The following is a 23,016-nucleotide window of genomic DNA, read 5'->3' as shown; positions in this document are numbered from 1 at the left end:
AAAACACTTCACTCCTGTCCACAGACCCGCACGCATTTGACCCCGTGTCGGGGGCCGGGAGCCGAGGCAGGCGGGACGCGGCAGGACGCGCCCCAGGGCTGTGTGCAGGCGCCAGCTGGCGTGCCGCCGCGGTCTCAGAGCCGGGACCGGGGGTGGGAGCTGTGCGCGGGTCGGGCTGACACGGTGGGATGAGCCTCGGATGCGAGCCCTGCAGGAGGCGGGGCGCCTGTGCTCCCGCTTCGTGGGTGTCAGCACGTCGGTGCCGGTGCCGAGGCTGCTTCGCGGGCGTAGAGGCGGGTCCTGGGCAAATGGGAGGTCAGGGGCAGCGGGCGGGGTCTCTAAGGAAAAGTCGGGGGGATGAGCCGTCAGGTCCCCGCTGTGCCGCCCGGCTGCGTCTTACCTGTGTGGCGGCCCCTTCCTACTGGCACCGCTCGGCACGGAGGTGCGCGTGGGTCCTCAGCGGGGACCGCATCAGTCACGCCCCCGGTGGTAATCCCAGGCTCCGGAGGGCAGGCCCTCCCCGTGCAGAGCTGCAGGGGAGAGAACGCAGCCCGGGCCACGGAGGCTCCGGCGCCACGCGACGTCACAGGTGAGGTCGTGCCTCCTGGAGCTGGCTGGGCTGCCTGGGGGTTTTGGGGCTGATGCTGTCGTTCCACTTCATAGACGAGGAAGCCAAGGCCCTGTGAGGGTGGTCCCTGCCCCACGTGTGGCACAGGGGACGTTTGAGCGAGGCCAGGCCAGCGCCAGGGCCGTCGGGTTCTGCCGTCGTGCCCGCGAGGGAGCAGCTGTGAGGTTTTGCCCAGCAGCCACGGAATGCCGTGGCGCGGGCACGAGAGCAGGAAAACAGGTCGCCCCTCCTGTCAGCAGTGTGAGCGGCGAGTGGGGGGGGGGGCGGAGGAGTCGGGGCTGGAAGGCAGGGCAGGTGCAGATCAGAGCCCGCGAAGGCCTCGATGCCTCGACAAGGGGTGTGGGAAAGCTGGGTCTGCGCTCAGTAGAAGAGCTATCTTCTTTCTGGAAGGAGAGGGAATGTGTGGCCACTGCGGGAATTCAACAATTTCAGTTTAGGGGAGTGGCCTTGGGGACCAGGTGGACTCGGGGTCCAGCTCGGCTCCCGTGTGGCCTCCGTGGCACTTTTGTGAGACGCGAGCGAGTGCCTGGAGCAGGGTGGCGGGTTGAGCAGGCGGCGGCAGCACGGACAGCGTGGTGGCCGGGTCACCCCTCGTTAACTCGAGCGTCAGTTCCTGCATCTGATGCGGGCTCTTTGTGAAGCATTAAAGGGGGCCTGTGACCCAGCACCTGGCCCGCTGCTGGCACCAGCTGGGGGAGCCCGCTCGCGGGGCGTGGGGGGCGTGTTACCACTCCTGAGGACACGGAGGTCGCACATGGTCGCACATGGTCACACCGTGCTGGCATTCTGGTGTTTTCTTTTTTATTTTTTTTATTAAAAAAATTATTTTTAATGTTTATTCGTTTTTGAAAGAGAAAGAGACAGAGCATCAGCAGGGGAGGGACAGAGAGAGAGGGACACACAGAATCCAAAGCAAGCTCTAAGCTGTGAGCTGTCAGCACAGAGCCCAGCGCGGGGCTCAAACTCACAGACTGTGAGATCATGACCTGAGCCGAAGTCGGACGCTCAACCGACTGAGCCACCCAGGCGCCCCTCTGGTGTTTTCCTAGTTACTGCTCTCTCTGGATCTCGGTATGTGTCCCTGTGCACGTGCTGTCTCTGTATAGTCTGTGTTGTGCTGTGTAACTGGGATTCCTTTTTTTCATTTCTCCAATCATTATGTTTCATGTCATTGTAATTCTTCAAGACACTTCGCAAATGGTTGTGTATTTTACCATGTGGGCCTCCTCTTCCCAGCAGCTGCTGAGGTGACTGGCACCTGTCACCCTAAGGCTGCACAGGCACGTGGGTGCCTCCCTCTGAGCTCGGTAGCAGCTCACCTTCTTGGGTAGCGAGGTGCCGCAGGGCTGGCCAGAGCCCTCCTGGTGCAAGCAGAGGGGGACCAGCCACCAGCTGGAGAGTGAGGAACTACCGTGTGTGTGTGTGTGTGTGTGTGTGTGTGTGTGTGTGTGTGCGCGCGCATGCATGGCACCCTGGGGCGGCCCACCTGCCTGCTCGCAGGGTCAGCGGCAGCAGGCAGGGGGAGGGGTTGCAGGGGAGGAGCCGGCGCTGTCTGTGGGAGGGGGGCCCTGCAGGGAGGAGGCTCTGTCTGGGGAGGGGGGGTCCCTGCAGGGGAGGAAGCGGGCGCGGTCTGTAAGTGCGCATTCCTGAAGGTGGGGGCCCTGCCTGGGCTCATGCAGGCCAGGCCAGGCCGCAGGGCTCAGTTACCTGCTCCCTTGTGTCGGGCACCCCGGTCCTGTGCTGGCATGGCGGCAGACGCTGGCTTCCTGGAACTCGTCTGATTTTCTGGTTGTTTGCAACCAGAAGCAGGTGGTGCTGCGGTGAATCCTGGTGGTCAAAGGTAGCGGCCTGTCTCGCTGTCATTTGGAAGGACACAGGCACTGACTGTAGGATTCCGAGGCGGTAGGGCTTTTTCCTTCCTGTGTCTCTGGGCTCCCGGTGGCTCTTGTGAGAAGTTGGCAGAAACCTCGTATTTGCACCTGTGCACGCCACCTAATATGCTGTGTTCCTCGGATTGCCTTTCTGGTCCTTTTTTCTCTTTATCTGTGATTTTTTAGCAAGTTGATTATGATGTACTTTTTGGTATGATTTTCTTTGTGTTTATTTTGCTTTGGGTTTCAGTGGACGTCTTGGATCTGTGGACTTGTTTTCATCAAATTTGAAAATATTTTGGCCAGGGGCACCTGGATGTTTCCGTCGGTCAAGCATCCGACTTTGGCTCAGGTCATGATCTCATGGATCTTGGGTTCGAGCTGAACGTCAGGCTCTGTGCTGGCTGCTGGGAGCCTGGAGCCTGCTTCAGATTCTGTGTCTCCCTCTCTCTGTCCCTCCCCTGCTTGCTCTCTGTCACATGCTTTCTCTCTCCTTCAAAAATAAATAAACGTTGAAAATATTTTGGCCAATATGTCCTCTGCCTCCTGTATCTGGGTTCTTGGGTCCTTGCCCTGAGCCGGCTCCATGCTGTTCTCAGGGTCACCAGGCCTCTGTTGACTCTCTTTCTGGCCTTCCCCTCTGCTTGGCTGAATGTTTTCTGTTGCTGTGTATTGGCACTCACTGACCCTTTCTCCTGTGACGTCTGGTCTTAGGCCGCCTCTCTAGTGAATTTTTAAAAAAAAATTTTTTTTAATGTTTATTTATTTTTGAGACAGAGACAGAACATGAACGGGGAGGGTCAGAGAGAGAAGGAGACACAGAATCCGAAACAGGCTCCAGGCTCTGAGCTGTCAGCACAGAGCCCGACGCGGGGCTCAAACTCATGGACCGCGAGATCATGATCTGAGCCGAAGTCGGACGCTTAACCGACTGAGCCACCCAGGTGCCCCATGAATTTTTTTTTTTTAAGTTTATTTACTTAGAGAGAGCATGAGCAAGGGAGGGGCAAAGAGAGAGACGGAGAGAGAGAGAAAATCCCAAACAGGCTCCACCTCGTCAGTGCAGAGCCTGACACGGGGCTTGAACCCACAAACGGTGAGATCGTGACCTGAGTCGAAATCAAGAGTCAGACGCTTAACTGACTGAGCCCCTCAGGGGCCCCTCCAGTGAATTTCTTATTTCAAATAATATCTTTCTCATCTCTGCAGAGGCCGTTGGGTTCTTGTCAAATTGTCTCCTGTTCCTCTTCCTTTCACATTGCGGTTTTTCTTCAAATCCTTGAGCATATGTATACACAAGCGTATCGAAGTCATGGGCACCACTGGGAGCATCTTCACGGCTGGTCTGTGTTGTAGCACGCGCTAGACTTCATTCCCGTGTGGCTTCGTACTCTCTGTTGCGTCACGTCTTTAATTCATCCACGCGTCCGTCCATCGGTGGACATTCGCGTTTGCGCGCCCCGGCTGCTGTGAAGACTGCCGCCGTGAACGTGCGTGTACGCGTTTTCACGTGGACATACGTTTTCGGTTCTCTGGGCATACGCCTCGAAGTGGAATTGCCGGGTCGTATAATCACCTCTGCGCTTAATCTCTCGAGGACCGCCAGGCGATTTTCCGCGGCGGCGCCCCGTCTTTCACCCACAGGCCGCCGCACCTGTTCACCTTCCCGGCGGGCAAGGGTCCCACGTCGTCTGTCTCCCTGCCGGCACTTGTTCCTGTGTCTTTTCCACGGCAGCCGCCCTGTGGGTGGCCGACGGCTTTGCGACTAAAAGGGAAGGGGCCCCCAATTTCTCAGGAAGCGCTCCCGGTGGCGAGCAGCAGTCTTGTCTTTGTGACACCTGGAAGGAGGGGGCTCTCATCGCCCCGTCAGTCTAGATGGAAGGTCCCCACAGCCTGGAGGGCAGACGGGTGGGCAGAGCCGTGGACGGGCAGCAAACCGTGGGTTTTTTCTTTTTTTCTTAAGGGACTTTTTTTTTTACGTTTATCCATTTATTTTGGGGGGGGGGGCAGCAGAGGCCGGCGGGGAGAGAATCCCAAGCAGAGCCAACCAGGCGCGCCTGTGGGCTTCTTCTGTAGCTGTAACCATTTTCTTTCTTTTTGTGTTTGACAGGTGCTCCTAAGGCATCGTGAAGAAGAAGTAAGTGAAAGTTTTCCATCTAGTGAGATCCAGAGGCTCCAGGAGCAAAACGCAAGCTTACGACGCGCTGTTGCAGAGATGAGGGAGGAAATGGAGACCCTGAACGACCAGGTTCTTCCTCCTGAGCAGTCAGGGGGTCAGCCCTCTGACCCCGCACAGCCCCTTCCAAAGGCAGCAGCTGAGGCCACGGCTCCTGGTGAGCCGGGGGGGGCGGAGAATGGGGAGGGGACAGATCTCCAGTGGGTCCAAAACATGCTTCACTTGGAGTCTCATAGATGAACATCCGCTCTGACGAATTCAGAGGATGATAGAGGCTTCTCCTCCAAGGGAAGGGATCTTATGTCCATGTTTATACGTAGAACAGCAACTTTTCATCGATAAAGTGGCCGAAAGAAGGGAAGGATGTGTACTTGGCACTTGGAGCCTGGAGGCCACTTGCATGGGGAGGGGAGTGGGCACTGTGTTCTCCTAGAGGCGGGCTGTGCAGGCTGGCGGATACCAGGCCTCTCCTCGGGGCCTGTGCTGTAACGGAGCTGGGCTCCCCCCCACCCCTCCCGTGCACCATTAAGAGGGGCCCCGGAGCGGTCCTGAGCGGAGGGCACCAGCTCACGACTCCACGCCTGAGACTCGTGCTTCCGTGTACGCAGGCTCGTGGGTCTGAGGGAGCGCAGGGGTGTAGCCATCCTTGGAGCGCGCCCGGCACCAGAGGGGAGGGGGGCACCGGGGCCAGGGCAGGTGTGGGAGGTGGGGCGGGGGGAAGAGCGGGACAGCGGGAGGGAGCCCCTATCTTGTGACGGGCGAGGGGAGTGTAACGCATGTGCCGGTGTATTTATTGGGTTGTTTTGTGGCAGATAACATCATGGTCCTCGAAACAGAAATCAGAAATCTGAAGCATAAATTTAAAACCCTGGAAGGACAGGTAGAAGATGTGTTAGATCCTTCGAAGATGTCCTCATCTCACTCTGACGTTCAAGCCAGCGTCCACATCTTGGCTGAAGTGCCTGGTAAGAGTCCTTGTCTTGTCCTGTTGAATGCTCTGTTCCAGGAACACTCTGGTTTCTGCATCTGTTTTACATCGTTTTAATTGAAATATAAACCCCCAGAAAGTCCACAAAATGCAAACGCACGCATCAAGGAAAGATCGCAAACTACAGGCCCCCCCCCCGCCCCTGCCGCCGCTTCCCGGCACCCAGGAGTCCCCATGCCACCCATTCTCAAAGTGTTTACACTCGTTTACCTCTCCGGGTGGGCACCTCCCTGCCCCACCCCTGCTCTGGCGCCACGCAGACACCCCCTTGCCCAGCTGGGTGCTGGCCCAGTGGAGAGCCCTTCTAGGGGGATGGACGCATCCCGCCGGCTGGTTTCTGGGGCTGACTGTGTAGGAAGACAGGTGAAGGAGTGGGATGCTCCACCTACGGATCAGCTCGTCTCCAGCCAGGGGCCTGCTTGCGTTCCCAGTGCTGGCATCTTTTATGTCTTTTCCTTATATTACTTTTCCAGGCCAGAATCTCCAGTATGGTGTTGGTAATGGCTGACTTTCTTCCTGACTCCAGAGAAAAATTTCAACATTTGACTTTAAAGCCGCTAAAGGTTTTTTGGAGCACAGGGCCAGATTAAGGAAGTTCCTTTCTATTCCTGCTGTAATACATGGTTGTTTTTTATCATGTTTCTGCCAGTTTTTGCTTACTGTGTTTTGGAGCTTTGTTGTTGGTTGCATACACGTTTAGAGTTTCTGTGTTTGTAAGAGGGGACCAGCCCTGATAGCATCACGTAATGATCCTCTTTACCTGTTAGGGGTGCAGTGCTCTAAAGCCTGCTCTGTCTAGTGTTAATCACATCACCCCAGCTTCCTTTTGATTAGAGTCTGCTTGGTGTATCTTTATAATCCTTTAACTTTTAACTCCTTATATTGTGGTAAAGTCCCCTTCCTAAGGAAAAATAAAATACCTCAAGGTAACCTGGCTATGTGTGTACATGACAACATCCCTCATGACCTTGTAACATGAGACCACTTAATCAGAGTGCATGTTTGCATGTTACCATATATGGGAGACAAAGAAGTAGAAAATATGTAAAAACTATGCCACGTGGCATTCAGGGGCTCATTTCTTCGGGTACAAACCCAACTGAACGGTGCTAGCACAAATAAAGTTGCTTCCCGGAAAGAAAAGCCTGGGTGTCAGACTCTCTGTGTGAGAATCTTGCTACAGCATCACATTTGAAATGAATTTCTTGTAGCAGCATATAGGCAGGTCAATTTTTAAAATCCATTTTGTGGGGCGCCTGGGTGGTGCAGTCGGTTAAGCGTCCGACTTCAGCCAGGTCACGATCTCGCGGTCCGTGAGTTCGACCCCCGCATCGGGCTCTGGGCTGATGGCTCAGAGCCTGGAGCCTGTTTCCGATTCTGTGTCTCCCTCTCTCTCTGCCCCTCCCCCATTCATGCTCTGTCTCTCTCTGTCCCAAAAATAAATAAATGTTGAAAAAAAAATTTTTTTTAAAAATCCATTTTGCTAATTACAAAAATTTTTTTTTCAGTTACGGTTTTCATTTTTTTAATGTTTATTTTGAGAGAGTGCATACATGCAGGGAAGAGGCAGAGAGAGAGAATCCCAAGCACACTTCATGCTGTCAGCACAGAGCCTGATGCGGGGCTCGATCTCACGAGCCGTGAGGTCGTGACTTGAGCTGAAATCTAGAGTCAGACGCTCAACTGACTGAACCACCCAGACAGCCCCATTTTGCTAATTTTTTTTCTCATTTGCTAATATTTTTAACTGATAGGATTTATATCATCCACACTTAACAGTTATTGTCGTGTTGATCTAAGCAGCTGCTTCCTGCCCGCTTTCTGGCCCAGGTGTCTTCTTTCCTGTGCCTGTGGGTCATCCGAACGTTGTTTGTGTTCCATTTTAATGTATGTGTTGTTTCTGAGTGTATCTGTCTGGGCCCCAGGGATCACAGCACGGCCATGTGACCTCTCGCAGCCAGCTCCCGTCAGCACCATCTTCCTGCCGTCAGGCCCCGTCCCCGCGTTGCTGTCGTAAACGTCACCTCTCCTATGTGGGGAACTGCTTCAGTCAGGATTAGCATTCTTGCTTTTAATTGTCAAACATAATTTTATTTATTTATTTATTTATTTATTTATTTATTTATTATTATTTTTTAATGTTTATTTTTGAGAGAGAGAGAGAAAGAGCTACAGAATGCAAACCAAGGAGGGGCAGAGAGAGAGAGGGATACAGAATCTGAAGCAGGCTCCAGGCTCCAAGCTGTCAGCACAGAGCCCGACGTGGGGCTTGAACCCACCAGCCGTGAGATCATGACCTGAGCTAAAGTTGGACACTCAACCGACTAAGCCACCCAGGTGTCCCAAATTGTCAAACATAATTTTAAAAAACTCAAGAGGAGGGGTGCCTGGGTGGCTGTTGGTTAAGCATCTGACTTCGGCTCAGATCATGATCTCATGGTTTGTGGGTTCAAGCCCCCCATTGGGCTCTGTGCTGACAGCTCAGGGCCTGGAGCCTGTGTCTGATTCTGTGTCTCCCTCTCTCTGCCCCTCTCCTCTGCTCTCACACTGTCTCTCTCTCTCCCCCTCTCTCCCCCCCTCTCTCAAAACTAAATAAGTATTGGGGCACCTGGGTGGCTGTCGGTTAAGTGTTCGACTTCAGCTCAGGTCATGATCTCACGGTTCGTGAGTTTGAGCCCCGCATTGGCCTCTGTGCTGACAGCTCAGAGCCTAGAGCCTGCTTCAGATTCTGTGTCCCCCTTTCTCTCTGCCCTCCCTTGCTTGCATGCTCTCTCTCTTTCAAAATAAACAGTAAAAAAAAAAAAAAAAAAACACCAAGGTTATTTGACAATAAATTTCATATATTAAAAAAAAACAAACAAACAAGGTTGAGTCTGTGACGTTCACCTGGGCGTTTGCCCTTTGTGTGTGTCCCTGAGTCCCGAGGTTCCAGCCTCCCTGTCATCAGCTCTTACGGCAGATGTGCTGATAACAAGCTCTCTGGTTTTCCTTTTTCACCTGTGTCCCTGCAGAATTCATTCTCTGGTATGAAAGTAGGAGCTGACGGTTCTCAGCTCTCAACCCTTAAGATAATCGTGCCACTTCCTGCTGAGAAGACTTCTACTGCCCAAACCTTTGTCTCCCACAAGCCACACACCTGTTCTGTCCACCAGCTTTCAAGAGTCTGTCATTCGTGCCCGAAGTCTGGCGATGATGTGTCTGGGCACACGCTTCTTTGGCTTATCCTGTTTGGCGTTGAATCTAAGGTGATTGTCTGTTGCCAAATTTGGGATGTTTTCAACCATCATTTCTTCAAGCGTTTTTTCGGCTCGATGCTCTTTTTTTCCCATAGGGACTCCGCTGTCAAAAATGCTAGCTTTTCCTGTTCCTTTCCCGAGGGTCCCTGTGGCTCTGTTCCTTTTTCCAGTGCGTTTTCTCTGCTGTTCAGGCAGGTGATCCCTGCGTCTGTCCCCATGCTCGCCAGGCCCGTGTGCTCTCAGCGCTGCTCTGAGCCCACTGGGGGGACTTTTATTTCGATTTCGGTTCAAGATTTCCATTTTGTTTTCTTTGTACCTTTTATTCCTCTAAAACTTTTCTTTTTCCACCGTTTTAACAGTGAGTCAGCTCGCACGGTTCCTCAGCCGGCCTGCTTGGTCCGTGACCCCACGATCCCGACGTCTGTGTCCCCCTCAGCGTTGTCTTTTCTCATTGTGTCGAGATCTTCCTGGTTACCGGCGTGATGAGTGACTTCAGACTCTAGTGCTCGGGCCCTCCGACCCTTACCATGCTGGTTTTACTCCACTTCTGTGTTAGCAGGCCCCCCACCGCTCTGGGGCACAGGGCACGTCTGTATCCCGGCCCACTCTCTTGGGCTGGCTCTGAAGGACCACTCACTCTCCAGAGTCTTTGCCCTGCTGTTGTGCCGTGCCTGCACGGGTGCCGCCCGAGCCCAGTTAAGTCCTGGGCGGTTTCCCTGGCCCCACAGAGCTCAGCTCTGAAAGCTTTGGCTGTCCGGATGCTGCCTGGTTTCCACGCGGGCCCCTCAGGGACTCTGTGGGCAGACTGAAGGAATTCCTTTCTCTCGCTCCCCCTCTCTGCAATCCTCCCCACATGCTCTTCCCAGGAGGGGTGCAGGCCGCGTGGTGCAGGCTGGGCCCTTGTCTGTATGGGCCGCACCAGCGGAGTCTCCCTCGTCTGGGCTCCTGGTGCTTCTGGCTTGTGGCTGCTCTGGCACCAAAGCCCGGAAACACAGGAAGGAAGATCAGGAACCCGCGGCAGAGTGTCCCCTGAGCCCCCCCCCCTCGCCCCCCTGCTCCTTGCCCTCCCCCGCCCCTGGCCCCGGGGCCCACCCCTGCCTGCTGGGCACCCTCAGAGTCGCTTTGGGCTTTCAGCTTCCAGGAAGGAGAGGGACAGGGCACACGCTCATGGTCTTGTCCAAACAGCAGGCTTGCGCTGGGTTTTGAGTGTTAAATAGACTTAAAGTTCTGCAATGGACCCAACATGTGATACATCCCTGTACTAATGTTGTTTTGAGAATTAATACGTTTATGTTCATGAGTGAGGCTGGTTTGTACTCTCTCTTAGGATGCTCATTGTCAAATTTGGGGATCACAGTTATTCTGGCCTCAAATATATTGGAAGATGTTCCCTATTTCTCTGCTTTCTGAAAAAGTTTGTGTCAGACTGACGTCAGTTTTTCCTGAACCATTAATAGATTTCAACTCTGAACCCCCTGGTTTAGGATTTTCCTTGTGGGAAGGTTTTAAAGTGTGAATTCAGTTTTTTTCACAGTTAAAAGATGATCCAGATTTTCTTTTTGGCATGTCACTTTTTGATATTTTATTAGAAAATTATCCGGTTCATCTAAGTTTTTGAAAATTTGGCATAAAATTGCCTGTAGTATTGTCCTAAAAGTTTTAAAAGCCTGTAGGATCTAAAGTAATAACTGTGTTTTCATCGATTGCGTTGTTTCTGTTGACTTTTTTTTTCTTCCTTAGTCTTACCAGGAATTTATCTTTAAAAAAAATTGTTTTTTTAACGTTTATTTATTTTTGAGACAGAGAGAGACAGAGCATGAACAGGGGAGGGTCAGAGAGAGAGGGAGACACAGAATCCGAAACAGGCTCCAGGCTCTGAGCCATCAGCCCAGAGCCCGACGCGGGGCTCGAACTCACGGACCGCGATATCATGACCTGAGCCGAAGTCGGCCGCTCAACCCACTGAGCCACCCAGGCGCCCCGGGAACTTATCTTTTTAAAAAGCCTTTTCAAGGAGCCAGCTCCATTACACATTTATTTTCTGTTTTCTCAGTATGTAGTATTACCTTTATTCTTTCCTTTCTTCCACTTTATTTAGTTGGCCTTCTTGTTTTTGAAATGGCTGTTCAGCTCATTGACTTTTCACCCTTCTTTTCTAAAAAAAGCTACTATGGCCATAAATATTTTCTTAAATTTGTTTTAAATGTTTTTATCTATTTTTGAGACAGAGACAGAGCATGAGCAGGGGAGGGACAGAGAGAGAGGGAGACACAGAATCTGAAACAGGCTCCAGGCTCTGAGCTGTCAGCACAGAGCCCGACGCGGGGCTCGAATCCACGAACTGTGAGATCATGACCTGAGCCGAAGTCAGACGCTTAACCGACTGAGCCACCCAGGTGCCCCTGAAGACTTATTTTAAATGAACATTTGAGATTTCCGTAGCTGTGTTTTGATGAGCACACACATTTCTGTTGGATGTGCTTGGCTCCGTGGCTCTGCTGGCTCACAGGATGTGCATATGTTCACTTTCGTGGGTGCAGCCACTTTGGAAGACACTTGGTATAGTTTACACCCACCGACACCGTGTAAAGTGGCATGCAGGTGACTTCACGGCTTCGTCAAAGTTGGCATTTTCTCTTTCTCATTGTAGGTTTTCTAGTGGGTGTATGGTGGTATTTTATTGTGGCTTTAACTTGCATTTCTCTTGGTGGCAAATGATGTTGAGGATCATTTCATGTGCTTAGTGGCCATTCAGTATAGGATTTCCAGAATACTCTCCTGCAGGTTCAGTAGATGTACTTTTGTGTGCAGCTCGCCAGACAGGTGAGAAGTGTACAAGTTCGTGCACGGGCTCAGCATTGTGCACCTGTGTGTGGTGGAGACCAGCTCCAAGTCAGAGCCACCTGTTCAGAAGGCAGACCTTGCCATTCACTTCTGGGTTATGCTCTTGTTTTCCCATAAAGTAGAAATTAATCTTTTTGTAAAGTGCCTTAAGGATGAAATACTTTACCCCAATTTCAAACATGTGAAAACTCATCTTTTAATAAGGAACCCAATACAGTGATCTCTCTCTCTCTCTTTTTAAAAAAATTTTTTTTTCAACGTTTATTTATTTTTGGGACAGAGAGAGACAGAGCATGAACGGGTGAGGGGCAGAGAGAGAGGGAGACACAGAATCCGAAACAGGCTCCAGGCTCTGAGTTGTCAGCACAGAGCCCGACGCGGGGCTCAAACTCACGGACTGTGAGATCACGACCTGAGCCGAAGTCGGACGCACAACTGACCGAGCCACCCGGGCGCCCCTGGCCATAAACATTTTTAAAAGGACAGTTTTCAATCCCTTCATTAAGTTTTGGTAAGCGTTGTATTAATGATAACTCAGGCCAAAATAATTTCTTACCTCTACTGATTCTTTCTTTGACCTCTGGGTTGTAGGAACATTTTTTCTAATTCCCAGATGACTAGGAGGCTGGTAAAGACTGGCCTCTGCAGACATTAGGTGGTAAGCTTCCACTGTTTTCCTGCAAAGATTCTTGCTTTCTCGATACTAGGGTTATACGTCATCTGTCGCCAGCGCCTCTCAGTTTATGTTGGGACCACGTGCCTTCCACTCAGTCCTAGGGAATCTTCACTTACAGGTGGACACACGGTGACAGTAAGCGTCCCCAGCCCTGGACAGCACAGACGTCTACTCCCCAAAGAGGGCAGTTGACCGGAACCTTCCCCAAGGGAAGGAGACCTGAACCTGACAGAATCCCTCTTTCTGCAGGAGGAGCCATGCCGGCCGATGGCACACCCATGGATCTAGCGCTCGGGAGGCTCAGAAACAGGACATATCTCCTGAACTTCCTGGTGGCCCGGCTCAGGCAGAAGGTATGGCCTCCCCTTTGACACTTGGGCTGGGCAGGTCTTTGGCTGGACCTCTTGGCCTCTCTGTGCCTCAGTTTCCCTCCCAGGAAGGGGTTATTGTGAGGTAACATGTCCCCAGCAAGGTGCACACAGTAAGGCCCGGTCACTGAGAGGAAAGTCCAGAGGCGCAGCGCCCACGGTGGGGCCCACGCAGGACTGGTGCCCCCTCGGGACACCCCAGAGCGCGTGGGGGTGCCCTGATGTGGCGCGAGACGCCTCGGAGGCCCAGCCCTTTCAGTCAGGCTGGCCGGCGCCCACTGTTTCCTGGGACGCAAGTTCTGCCCTGTCACACGTGTTGCCAGGGTCACAGCCGTGCTTTATTGCTACAAATTCATAATTTCTCTTTTTTTAGAGTTTTTTTTTTTTATTGTGGTGAAATATACATAAAGTGTACAATTTTCAAGCGTACGTTCAGTGACGTTAACTACATTCACAACGTGTATAAGCATCACCACTGTCCGTTCCCAGAACTTTTTCGTCATCCAAACAGAAACCGTCCCCATCGAACACTGACCCCACATCCCTTCCCCCGGGGACGTCTGCCCTGCCTCCGGGAGCTGGACGACTCTCCCGTGAGCGGGGTCTGCGGAATCTGCCCTCGCGTGACTGGCTCGTTTCCCTCGGCCTCATGTCTTCGCGGCTCACCCACGGGCAGTAGCGTAAACCAGTGCTCACGCCTTCTGGGGACGGGGTGATAAACCGCTGTGTTTCCCACACCGTCCGTCCTCCGATGGACACTTGGCTGCTCCCACGCTTGGCACTTGTGGAGAACGCTGCTGTGAACACGGTGTCCGAGCATCTGTTCAAGCCCCTGCTTTCAATTCTCTGGGGTACGTGTGTAGGAGTGGGATTGCTGGGTCGATGGTGACTCTGAAGAACCACCGGGCTGTTTTCACGAGTGGCTACACCGTTTGGTGTCCCTCTGGCTGCGTGTGAGGACTCCGGCGGCCCACGTCCTGGTTCCCACCACCTATTTTCTGTCTTTTCGACTCTAGCCGATCCAGTGGGGCGAAATGGTACCTCACAGTGGTTTTGATTTGCATTTTTCCTGATGGCTAATGATGCGGAGCATCTTTTCATGGAGTTATGGGCCATCTGTGTGCATTCTTTGGAGAAATGTCTCTTCAAATCCTTTGCCCATTTGTGATTGGACTGTCTTTTTTATCGCTGGGTTCGAAGAGTCCTTCGTGTACGTTGGACACTAGTGCCTTATCACATGTCCAGTTCGTAAATTTTTCCTCCCATTTTCAGGCTTGTCTTTTCACTTTCTTGACAGTGTCCTCTGAAGCGCAGGTTTTCAGTTTTTACGATTCCTGGTTTTGTCTGCGTTTTCTTCCTGCTTATGCTTTTGGTGTCGGGCCGCCCTGTCGCCTTCTGTGTGGGTATGTTCTTCGTGAGGCAACAGAAAGAGGGAATTTCACACGGTCCTTGGAGTCCGTAAATACGGGAATCACGCCACCTTGTATATTCAGACGGACCCCCGCACGCACGCGAGGGGAGGGGGCTCGGGACGCTCTGTACTTGCTGCCTCCCGTTCTGCCCACTGCTGCAGTTTCACACGCAGGCGTGCACACGCTTTGCAAACAGGAAATAAGCATTTAAAGCTTCAATTTTCTTTTGATAGTCAGAGAGCATACGATTGTTGTGAGGAAAAATGTCCACTTCAAAGTGGTTTTTGTTTCTATTTTAATTAACAGCGGCTATCCAACGGTCACCTTTTTTGATGCGTATGTGACAAATTCAAAGAATAAGATACTCACCAGGACTTCACTGTAGGAGTTCCTGGAAGAGGAACACAATATTTTTTATCTTCCTGAGAATAAAGTGGGAAAGTCAGAGTGTAGAGAGGTGCCATTCTGTCCGTTGGTTCCTTTTTCCTTCCTTGTATCAGCAGGAGGACAGATGTTGTCCAGAGAAGCTGCCAAAGTGAGGGGCTGGGCCCGGAGCTCTGGCCAGAGACCCACTTTGGGGACCTCACGGCTGCCCTGTGGCGACCGAAGCTGCCGCGCACGCCTGGCACTCCCCTTCTTCACCTTCCGTGCACTCCTGCCTTCTGTCTGCTCCCCAGTTGTCAGTCACCTCCTCTCGACAGCCTTGGCTTCACCCCTCCCACCCCCCACTGCCCCCTCCCAGGCCCCGGATTGCCTGCAGGTGTTTGTTTCCATCTGTACTAGGCTCAGGAAGAGGGTTTGAGGCCTCTGCCTCCGCCCGGGCAGTTCCCGGCCTGGATGCTCCCCACCCAGCCTTGGAGTCTAATGCAGGCTCCGCCACAGGTGCCCGAGGCCACCCTGCAGGGGACGGGTGGGGCACAGGCCTGCGTGGCCACTGCGTTAAGCCAGAGAGGAGAGACTGACAAACGTGTTCCTTTCTGACCTTCGCATAGTTTCTGCTGTGCGCCTCTGCCCTTCTCCTGCTTCCCTGCCCTCTTGCCCTCTGGAGCCGGCACCCCTCCTAACGTTGCCCCTGAAACGGCCCCCCAGGTGCTGCAGAAACCCCTGGGCGCGGACACCGTCCAGCACAAGCTGCCCCACGAGGTGGGCCAAGTGCACCTGGAGGCTTTGGAGCTGCAGAAGCAGGTGGCTGAGCTCGAGGAGCATATCGGGAGCCACTGGCGGTTACGCGCCTTGGACCAGGTGGCCCTTGCGAGGCAGGTGGGTACCCCGCCCCACTGTCCCCCTCTTCCAACTGGCCGCTCTCGCAGTCGGGCCTGGTCCTCGGCAGACACGGTGCCGGAGGGGTGCGGCCCCACCTCAGGCCTCCGGGCCCTGGGACCCTCCACTTAAGGCCAGCGTAGGAAACCCGCACGTGTGAAGAGGGCTCTTCTGTTTCCCCTAAAAGGGAGTCCTTGACTCTTGCTAGGGCTTTGGGAAGCCCTGAAATGAAATGCAAATTGGGGGTTTTCCTGGTGAGGATTTATCTCCCAGAGCGCTTGAGGCCACGGCCCCTACACACGTGACAGTGGGTCCCGTGTGGGTGTCACTGGGGTTCCCGTCATGGTCCCCGTCAGGCCCTCCGCAGCCAGTGCCCATCTGGCTCCATGTTTGAGGCAACGTTCCGAGCCGTGAGAGAGCCCTGCGGCCGCCGTCCCCGCAGATCTGACAGACCGGCCACTTTCCTTCTCACCGAAGGCTGTTGGAAATGCTGTTGAGAGCGTGCATTCCTTACTGTCCGTTACCTGGGGGGACCCGGGGTTCCCGCGGTTACCTGTGTTATATGGTGGCCCGCGGTCACGACTGTACCGTGGTACCAGAGCGCGCCCAGAGCTCCGGGCGCGGTGGTATAGGGCAACAGTCCTCATGTGTCCCAAGCTCGGTCCCAGGGGCGGCACTGACGGGCACGAGTGGGACTCGGCTCCGGGACCACGTCCGTCACCGGAGGACTGGAGGGAAGGTGGGTCCACTCCCTGCTGGCGTGGAAGCGCCTGGACGCGCCTCGGGGCGGACAGCTGTGTGAGAAACGGCCCAGAGGGGAGGCGGGACACAGAAACACCACCCGGAGGGCCAGCCCTCCTGCCATCCCGGCCACGGGCCCCCCTCACCCCGTGTCCACCGTTCATCTCAGATGCTGCCCGTGCGCGGCCCCGAGGTCGGCTGCGTGGGGGTTCCCGTAATACCCCTCACCTGCTTCGCGGATCCCGCTTGCTTAGGGGGAAGAGATCCTACAAATCAGCAGCATTTAAGATCCAGATGTTTAATTCTGTGGCAGGCAGGCTGGGGCTGAAGCACGTGTGACCTTGGGGAGAAATCGAGGCACAGGAAACCTAGGGCCGGTCCCGGTGCCCAGACGAGGGCCGTTCCCGGGAGCGCCAGCATCTTGGCGGCCCGGAGCCTTGAACGCCCCCAGTGCCGAGATCCTGTTTCCGAGTGTCTCGCTCTGAGAGGAAGCAGGATAAGTGGTGGGCTCCACCACGGAGACCCGGAAACAGGGCGATGGGACAGAAGGACGCAGGCACCCCAGGGCCTCAGGCGCTGGCCACAGAAGAAGCAGGACTTGCAGCGTGGGGTCAAGGAGAGGGCGGAGGCGGGAGGCTGGTCCCCCAGATGCGGAGGGGCCGGTGCACCGGGCAGCCGTCCTGAAGCAGAAAGGAGAGCGAGGCTGCGACGCAGCACCTGTGACGCCTCGGTTACAGAGGGAGAGGGCAGCTTTCCAGGGGAGCGGCCTGCAGACGCTGCTTCCGAGGGGTGTGCTCCCATCGCGGACGCGGGGACAGACGGGCGTCCCGGGCTTCCGAGCCGGCCGTGCCCGGGGGTCACAGCCTGGCCGCAGACTGCAGCCACGAGCGACGCATTAAAACCGGCCTGTCAGGAGCCTGCAGGGACCCGGGAGACAGCTGTCACGTGGGGCTCTGTGCCCAGGGCGGGAGAAACCAGCTGGGTGGGACATGACTGGACGGTTGGTGACGTTTGTGCGTGGCCTGTGTATCAGGTCATAATGTTGCGTCCGGGGTAAACGTCGGTTGTTCGAAACCGTGGTTTGAAGAGAACGTCCGTTTTGGGGAGGCACGGACTGGAGCATCCAGGTGTCAGGGAGCCTGATGTTGCCAACTTAACTGTCTGCGGATCAGGGAGCAACCCGTAAGGCGAGGGGGCCGGTGCCACCAGGGCACTGGCCTAGTAGCTCCCACGCGAGTCTCACGTTCTCCCGGGTGGAGGCAGGTCCCACACCCCCCGGCCCAGGACAAGGGACCGTGCAGAGCTCAGTCACCCTCCCCAAGGGCAGCAGAGACCACTGCCCGCCCGGCACCTGCACATCCCTGCAGCTGTCCTGTCTCCGGTGACCCCCGGCCCAGGGGGGATTGACCGAGGCCCAGGGGTCTCCCTGCCAACCTTCCTCCCAGTCCTAACGACCCTCCAGCCCCGAGCACAATGGGAGGGACGCTCTGGGTCCACTGGGGGGCAGTGTTGGCTGTCGGTCCTCCCCGCCGGCTCTGCCTGCAGCCTTGGCAACCCTCAGGAGAACCCGCGGGAGCCAGCCGCCCTGGCCAGCGCCCCTCTGCACACCCAGGTCGGGGCTTGCTCTGACAGCCTCCCGAAGGGCTTCTCTGTGGAGCCCGGCGGCCGCTGCCCTTGGAACAGAGTCCCCACTGGGACGCCTCCCTGGCCAGGATGCTGGGAGCACACCCACGGGGCTGGCGTGAGGGGCCCGCCTGGGCCCCAGCCCGCAGTCGCTCGCGAGTCCCGGAATGTGTGGTCACAGGCGTCACGTCGTGGGCGTGGGCAGAGCATAGAAAGAGATCAGAGCAGTTGGGTCAGAAACGGAACCCAGGACGGCCCCCGGCTGGGGGACAGGGCTGCAGAGCCCACTGCGCAGCCACGGGGGCTAGAGCTGGGCCACTTGCAAGTGTGGCCCCCCAGAACCTGGACACAGGCCCCCCGGTGAGGGCTCGACTCCGGGCTCTTGCAGGGGGCCGCCTTGCCGGCTGCAGGCCTGCTCACGAAAGTCGGTTTTCCCTGAGGCCTCTGAGCAAGTGTCTTTTCAGGGCTGCTCTTTCCTCACGTAAAGTGGCTCAGGTGACTCCCAACACCACGCTCCTGGGGAGGGCACGCCCTGTCCTCCCTTCCTCCGGGTCTATCCCAGCTCCTCCAGAGACCCGAGGGCCCCACTCGTGTCCTGGGCCCTCGGGAGAAGGTCGGCGAGGCTGAGAGCAGGCCCAGGTCCCGCCACTGGGGAGTGGGCGTGGATTTGGGTGCTGGGGCCTCAGTGCCTCGGGCCGTCTCCCCGCCCCGACCTCTCTTCCTGCCGAACTAGCCTGGCACACTCCAGAGGCTTCCGGGCTGCCTGAGGAACAGTGGCCACTGGAGGGCACAGATGCCCGCCAGCCCTGGAGAGGCACACCAGGAAACGAGGCCAGGACAGAGCGTGCTGGTCTGTTCCAGGGACTCCGGGCTGCTTCCCGCTCTGGCTCCGGCGTGTGTGGCCAGGACAGGGGCACAGTGCAGCTTTTCATGGGTGTAGGGAGCAGCCGTGCCTAAGTAGGCCACCTGCCTCCCTAGGGGCCATGGACACCAGTTCCTCCTGGGCCTCTGTCTGGCTCAGAGGCAGCCCGCACACACGTTCTCCTCTTCCTCTCTCTCGTTCTCTACTCCCCGCCTCGTTCCGAACACCCCTCTGAGTGGACTGCATGCGTGCATCGGGGCCATGTGGTGACCCAGCACAGGGACCTCACAGCGCAGGGTCCAGATAGTAAGGAAGAGAGCGGAGGGAGGCCTCTGCCGGCTCCTCCACTCCAGGTGACCCCGGTGCCCATGACCTGTGCACCCAGCCTGTCACCCTGGTGCATACGCAGCCCTCGTGAGTCCCGGAGGCCGAGTGTCGGTGCCAGCTGGCTCCTCATTGTCCTTGCTGGAAAGGTACAGGCTCGGTGGGGGTCGCAAGAGGCCAGAAGCAGGCCTGGTCTCCACAGTCTGTGGTCTTCGTTCACCCCACTCATGGAAGAGGTGGCCTCCTGCATGTGGGGTCCCCATTTCATTGTCAAGACTCACTGGCCCTTCCTCTGTCTCATCCTGCAAGGATGTTCCCCAGGGGTGCGGGCTCTGGGGCGGCCAGCCTGCCCCTCTCCCACCTGGAGGGCTGGGCTTACAAGCTCTCTGCCTGTGGCTTTGTTCACAGGTCCCTGCAGACCAAGGACCCATGGGGACCAATGACCAGAAGCCACAGCCCCCGCAGGTGTCGTCTGTGCCCCGACTCCAGAGGAAACTGAAGGAGGCGGCCCGAGAAATCGTCCGCCTCCGCCTGGAGAAGGAGCAGCTCCTGGAGACAGGAAACAGGCTCCGAGCAGAGCTGGGCCGCGGCCCAGGTGAGCGTGGGGTTGGCGGGTCGGGGGCCTCACAGACCTGCTCTCTCCTGGCCTGCCGCCTGGAAGTGGGGAAGCTTTGCCGCCCTGCGGCGAGAACGGGCCGGGGGAGGGCCTGGCCTGGCTTCTCAGGCGGGAGAACAGAAGCCTCCCTTGTGGAGTGAAGCTGGGGTCAGGGGTCACGGGCACAGAGCAGAGCTTCACGCTGCCACGGGGTTTCCACGAACCGGTTCCTGTGGCAGCACTTGTGAGAAAAATACTGCAAAGCGGGCGGCCTTTCTGGGCCACCGTGTTCCTGGGCCGGCTGTGCTGGGCTTCTCCGAGTGACGGCCGCTGTGTCTGCACTGCGACCCGGGCCCAGCTGCCTACAGGTGTCTGAGAGGGTGCTGGGTTCCGAGACCGACAGGCAGTGCTGAAACCGGGCTGGAAAGAGACGTGCCCTTGTTCCAGCCTGCGGCACGGGCCCCGGCAGCCACTGTGAGTTCTGTGAGCTCACAGAACCCCGGGGCTTCGCTTGCAGCCGGCGAGACTCAGACTGATACCGCTTTGGCGAGAATTTATTAGATGTGGGTTCACTGCAGGACTTCATTTATAGTAGTGGCATTTCACAAGCCACAGCGTACAGGGTAAGGTCTCTGAGCAAACCAGTAAGGAAATCATATGCTCCGAGCCAATGATACACTAACGGCACGCCGTTCCAGGCGAGGGAAGACGGCCGGCATGGCCCGGATTTAGCTGCCAGCCTATAAAGCGCCACCATAGAGTGGTACCTGGTGGCCCATAGCACTCTGCTGTCTCCTGGACCTGTGGCTGTCCTCGTTTTCTGAGGCCTTCATGTGAGCAGTGGTGCGATATTCAGTCCACACTGCCCTCTCCCCATCGTCTGTGCACATATTACCTATGCTCATCTGTAAGCACGGAGAAAGGCTTCCCTAAACAAGGCTAAAAAGTAAACTACCCCATAGGCGGGGGAAGGCAAAGATCAACCGCTGTGACGGTACATTTAAACGTCTCTAAGGAAAAGACGCAGCGAACACAGACAAAGGGAGATGTTTTCGACGTGTCTGACGGGCGGAAAGGATCGATACCTAAAACAGGTGTCTACAGATCACACGCAAGGGCCCAGATGGCCAGTCCCAGGAGAAGTGCACGTAGCTGATGAGGGTGCGGGTGACACGTGGCCTCAGGAGTCTGAGGAAGCCACTGAGGTCAGCATTGAGTCTGAACCTCAGATTGAGCAGTGTCACTTGGCAGTGAGGAGCAGGGGGCACGTGCGTGTCGGTGGGGGTCTTCGTCGTTGAAGCCTTTTGGACGACGTGACCGCGTCTGTCTCTTTCTACGATTCTGCCCTTTGAATCGGCAATCCTTCTCTTAAAAATCTAATTAAAAGATACTTCACGGGGGAAAAGGATGTACGTGCAGGATATTCTCGGCAGCGCTTTCGCTGTGGTGAGAAAGTGGGAACAGGGCAGACCCCGGAGTCCAGAGCTTGGGGCGCTGCTGGGCTCCCTGCAGTCACCCCCACAGGGTGCTGCCTCCACCCGCAACTCGAACCAGGTGGGGCGGAGAGCTGGCTTTTCCACCGTTCGACTCCAGTCCTCTGCGGGTGATGCTTTGGCAAATACAATAAAAAGGTGGCGGTGCCAGGTCACCCCCAAAGCTCCTAACGCTTATTCTCATCGTGGGCCCGGTGTCGTCTGTGCACCACCGGGCCAACTGGCCCCTCTTGGGCAGATGCCGCCTGGACGAGCCGTTTGCGGACAGAAGCCACCGCCGGAGAGCGTGTCTGTGTCAGCAGGCGGGCACACGGGAGACGGTGTGTGCGCGTGCGTGTGACTGCACGCACATAGACGGAGGGCTGCGAAGAAGCGTGTCCGTTTCTCCGCGGCTTGGGGAGGAAGCTACCGAATGAGATCTGGGGACTTTTCTCTGAATACTTCTGTATTGTTTGCAATCTGCAGCTGTACCAAACGCTCTCAGTTTGCTTCCTTCTGGGAAGGCCATCTTCCCCCACACCATGCCGGTGGTGGGGTTTCTGCTCTCCCACAGGCGTGCTTGGACCTCATGGCAAAGGCTTTAGGCGAGACTGGTCTGTCTGCATTTATTTTGCAGAGATGACTTATCTGGTGCGTAAATACAGGTGGCGTGTAAACCAACTGTGACGAAAATATCTTGTCATCGTTTAACAGCGTGAATAACGTGAGACAGCCCAGCCGAGGTGGCATCCTCTGTCTCCCGTGGTTTCCAGGTGCTTTTCCGGGCGCCTCTGAAGACCACCCCCCCCCCCCGGCCCCGCCTGCACCCGCCCCGGGGTGTGTCCTCCCTCAGCTGCCTGCCCGTCCCTGTCCCCGTCCCCGTCCCTGTCTCCGCAGCCCGGGGCTCCTCGAGGGGTCATCTGCAAGAATCTTCACATCCAGTGTTGTTGTAAAGACTTTGCTTTGGGGGCAGTTGCAGGATCGCAGCAAAACTGCCAGGAAGGTCCAGAGCTTGCCCGCGTGCCCGCCCCTCGCGCACAGCCTGCCCACGCACCCGCCACGGTGCTGTCGGAAGCCTCGTGCGGGGACGTTTCGCCTGCTCGTCCCTCCCCCACCCCGGCAGCCCTGGGTCCTTGTCCTGTCCCCACAGCTCTGCCTTTTCCCAGGGTGCCTGGCACTTGGAGTCACGCAGCCTGGAGCCTCTCGTACCTGACCTTTTCCCCTGAGTTTTTGTGTGTTCTGATTATAAAAAGGCTGTTTGCTCATTGCAAAGATGTAAGTGTGGGCAGGGAGGTGTTAATTCCTACAGGAAAGCACAGATTACTGACCTGAGCAAACCCGCGGCCCGGAGGCGGTGCCGGGTGCCTGTCCGTCCATCACGGTGTGAGTGTGCAAGCCCCCACACGGCCCCACGCTGGAGCGCGTGCCACACGAGCTCTGGACCGGCCCTCTCAGGACGCGTGGGGCCCGGACGGCCGAGCCCACCTCCAGCCAAAGCGGGTCTTGTGCGTTCCCAACAGTGAATGAAAGCGCTTGTCCGACCGCAGCCTCGCAAGACGCCGTGCTCATTCGGAGCTGTCTGGGCCTGTGCACTCAGGGAAAACGCGTGGTCGTTTAACTCGGATTTCCAGTGCGTGTGTGCTGCCAGTGCGCGATGCCTCATCATGTCGTTTTCCTGCTGAACTTGTTGTTCATCCAGAAGTGATTTGCTAAAAAAGAAAAAAAAAAAAAAGGACAGGGGCGCCTGGGGGGCTCCGCGGGTTAAGCATCTGGACTCCAGCTCAGGTCGTGATTTCACAGTCCGTTGAGTTCGAGCCCCACGCCGGGCTCTGTGCCGGCAGCTCGGAGCCTGGAGCCTGCTGTGGATTCTGTGTCTCCTCGCTCTTTGCCCCTCTCCCATTTGCACATGTGCTGTCTTTCTCCCTCTCTCAAAAATAAAC

The 23,016-nt window shown here is 56.1% G+C and overlaps 1 protein-coding gene across 9 annotated transcripts in view; it reads left to right on the top strand.

Moving 5' to 3' along the window:
• CCDC57 (coiled-coil domain containing 57) overlaps positions 1-23,016 on the top strand; it is a 105,383-nt gene that overhangs the window by 40,229 nt on the left and 42,138 nt on the right. For all 9 annotated transcript variants that reach the window (XR_007146852.1, XR_007146851.1, XM_047832729.1 and 6 more), the window contains exons 12-16: positions 4,610-4,832; positions 5,488-5,640; positions 12,669-12,772; positions 15,289-15,459; positions 19,418-19,604. Coding sequence is in view for 7 of the 9 variants with exons in the window: in XM_047832729.1 (XP_047688685.1) it covers positions 4,610-4,832; positions 5,488-5,640; positions 12,669-12,772; positions 15,289-15,459; positions 19,418-19,604 (838 nt within the window). In the remaining 2 variants the exon portion in view is untranslated. The remainder of the gene's footprint in view (positions 1-4,609; positions 4,833-5,487; positions 5,641-12,668; positions 12,773-15,288; positions 15,460-19,417; positions 19,605-23,016) is intronic.

Source organism: Prionailurus viverrinus, chromosome E1 (assembly GCF_022837055.1).
Source record: "Prionailurus viverrinus isolate Anna chromosome E1, UM_Priviv_1.0, whole genome shotgun sequence".
In the NCBI taxonomy this organism is placed as follows: Eukaryota; Metazoa; Chordata; class Mammalia; order Carnivora; family Felidae; genus Prionailurus; species Prionailurus viverrinus.
The sequence above is the reverse complement of the archived record's forward strand: the minus strand, read 5'-3'. Positions and strand labels throughout refer to the sequence as shown.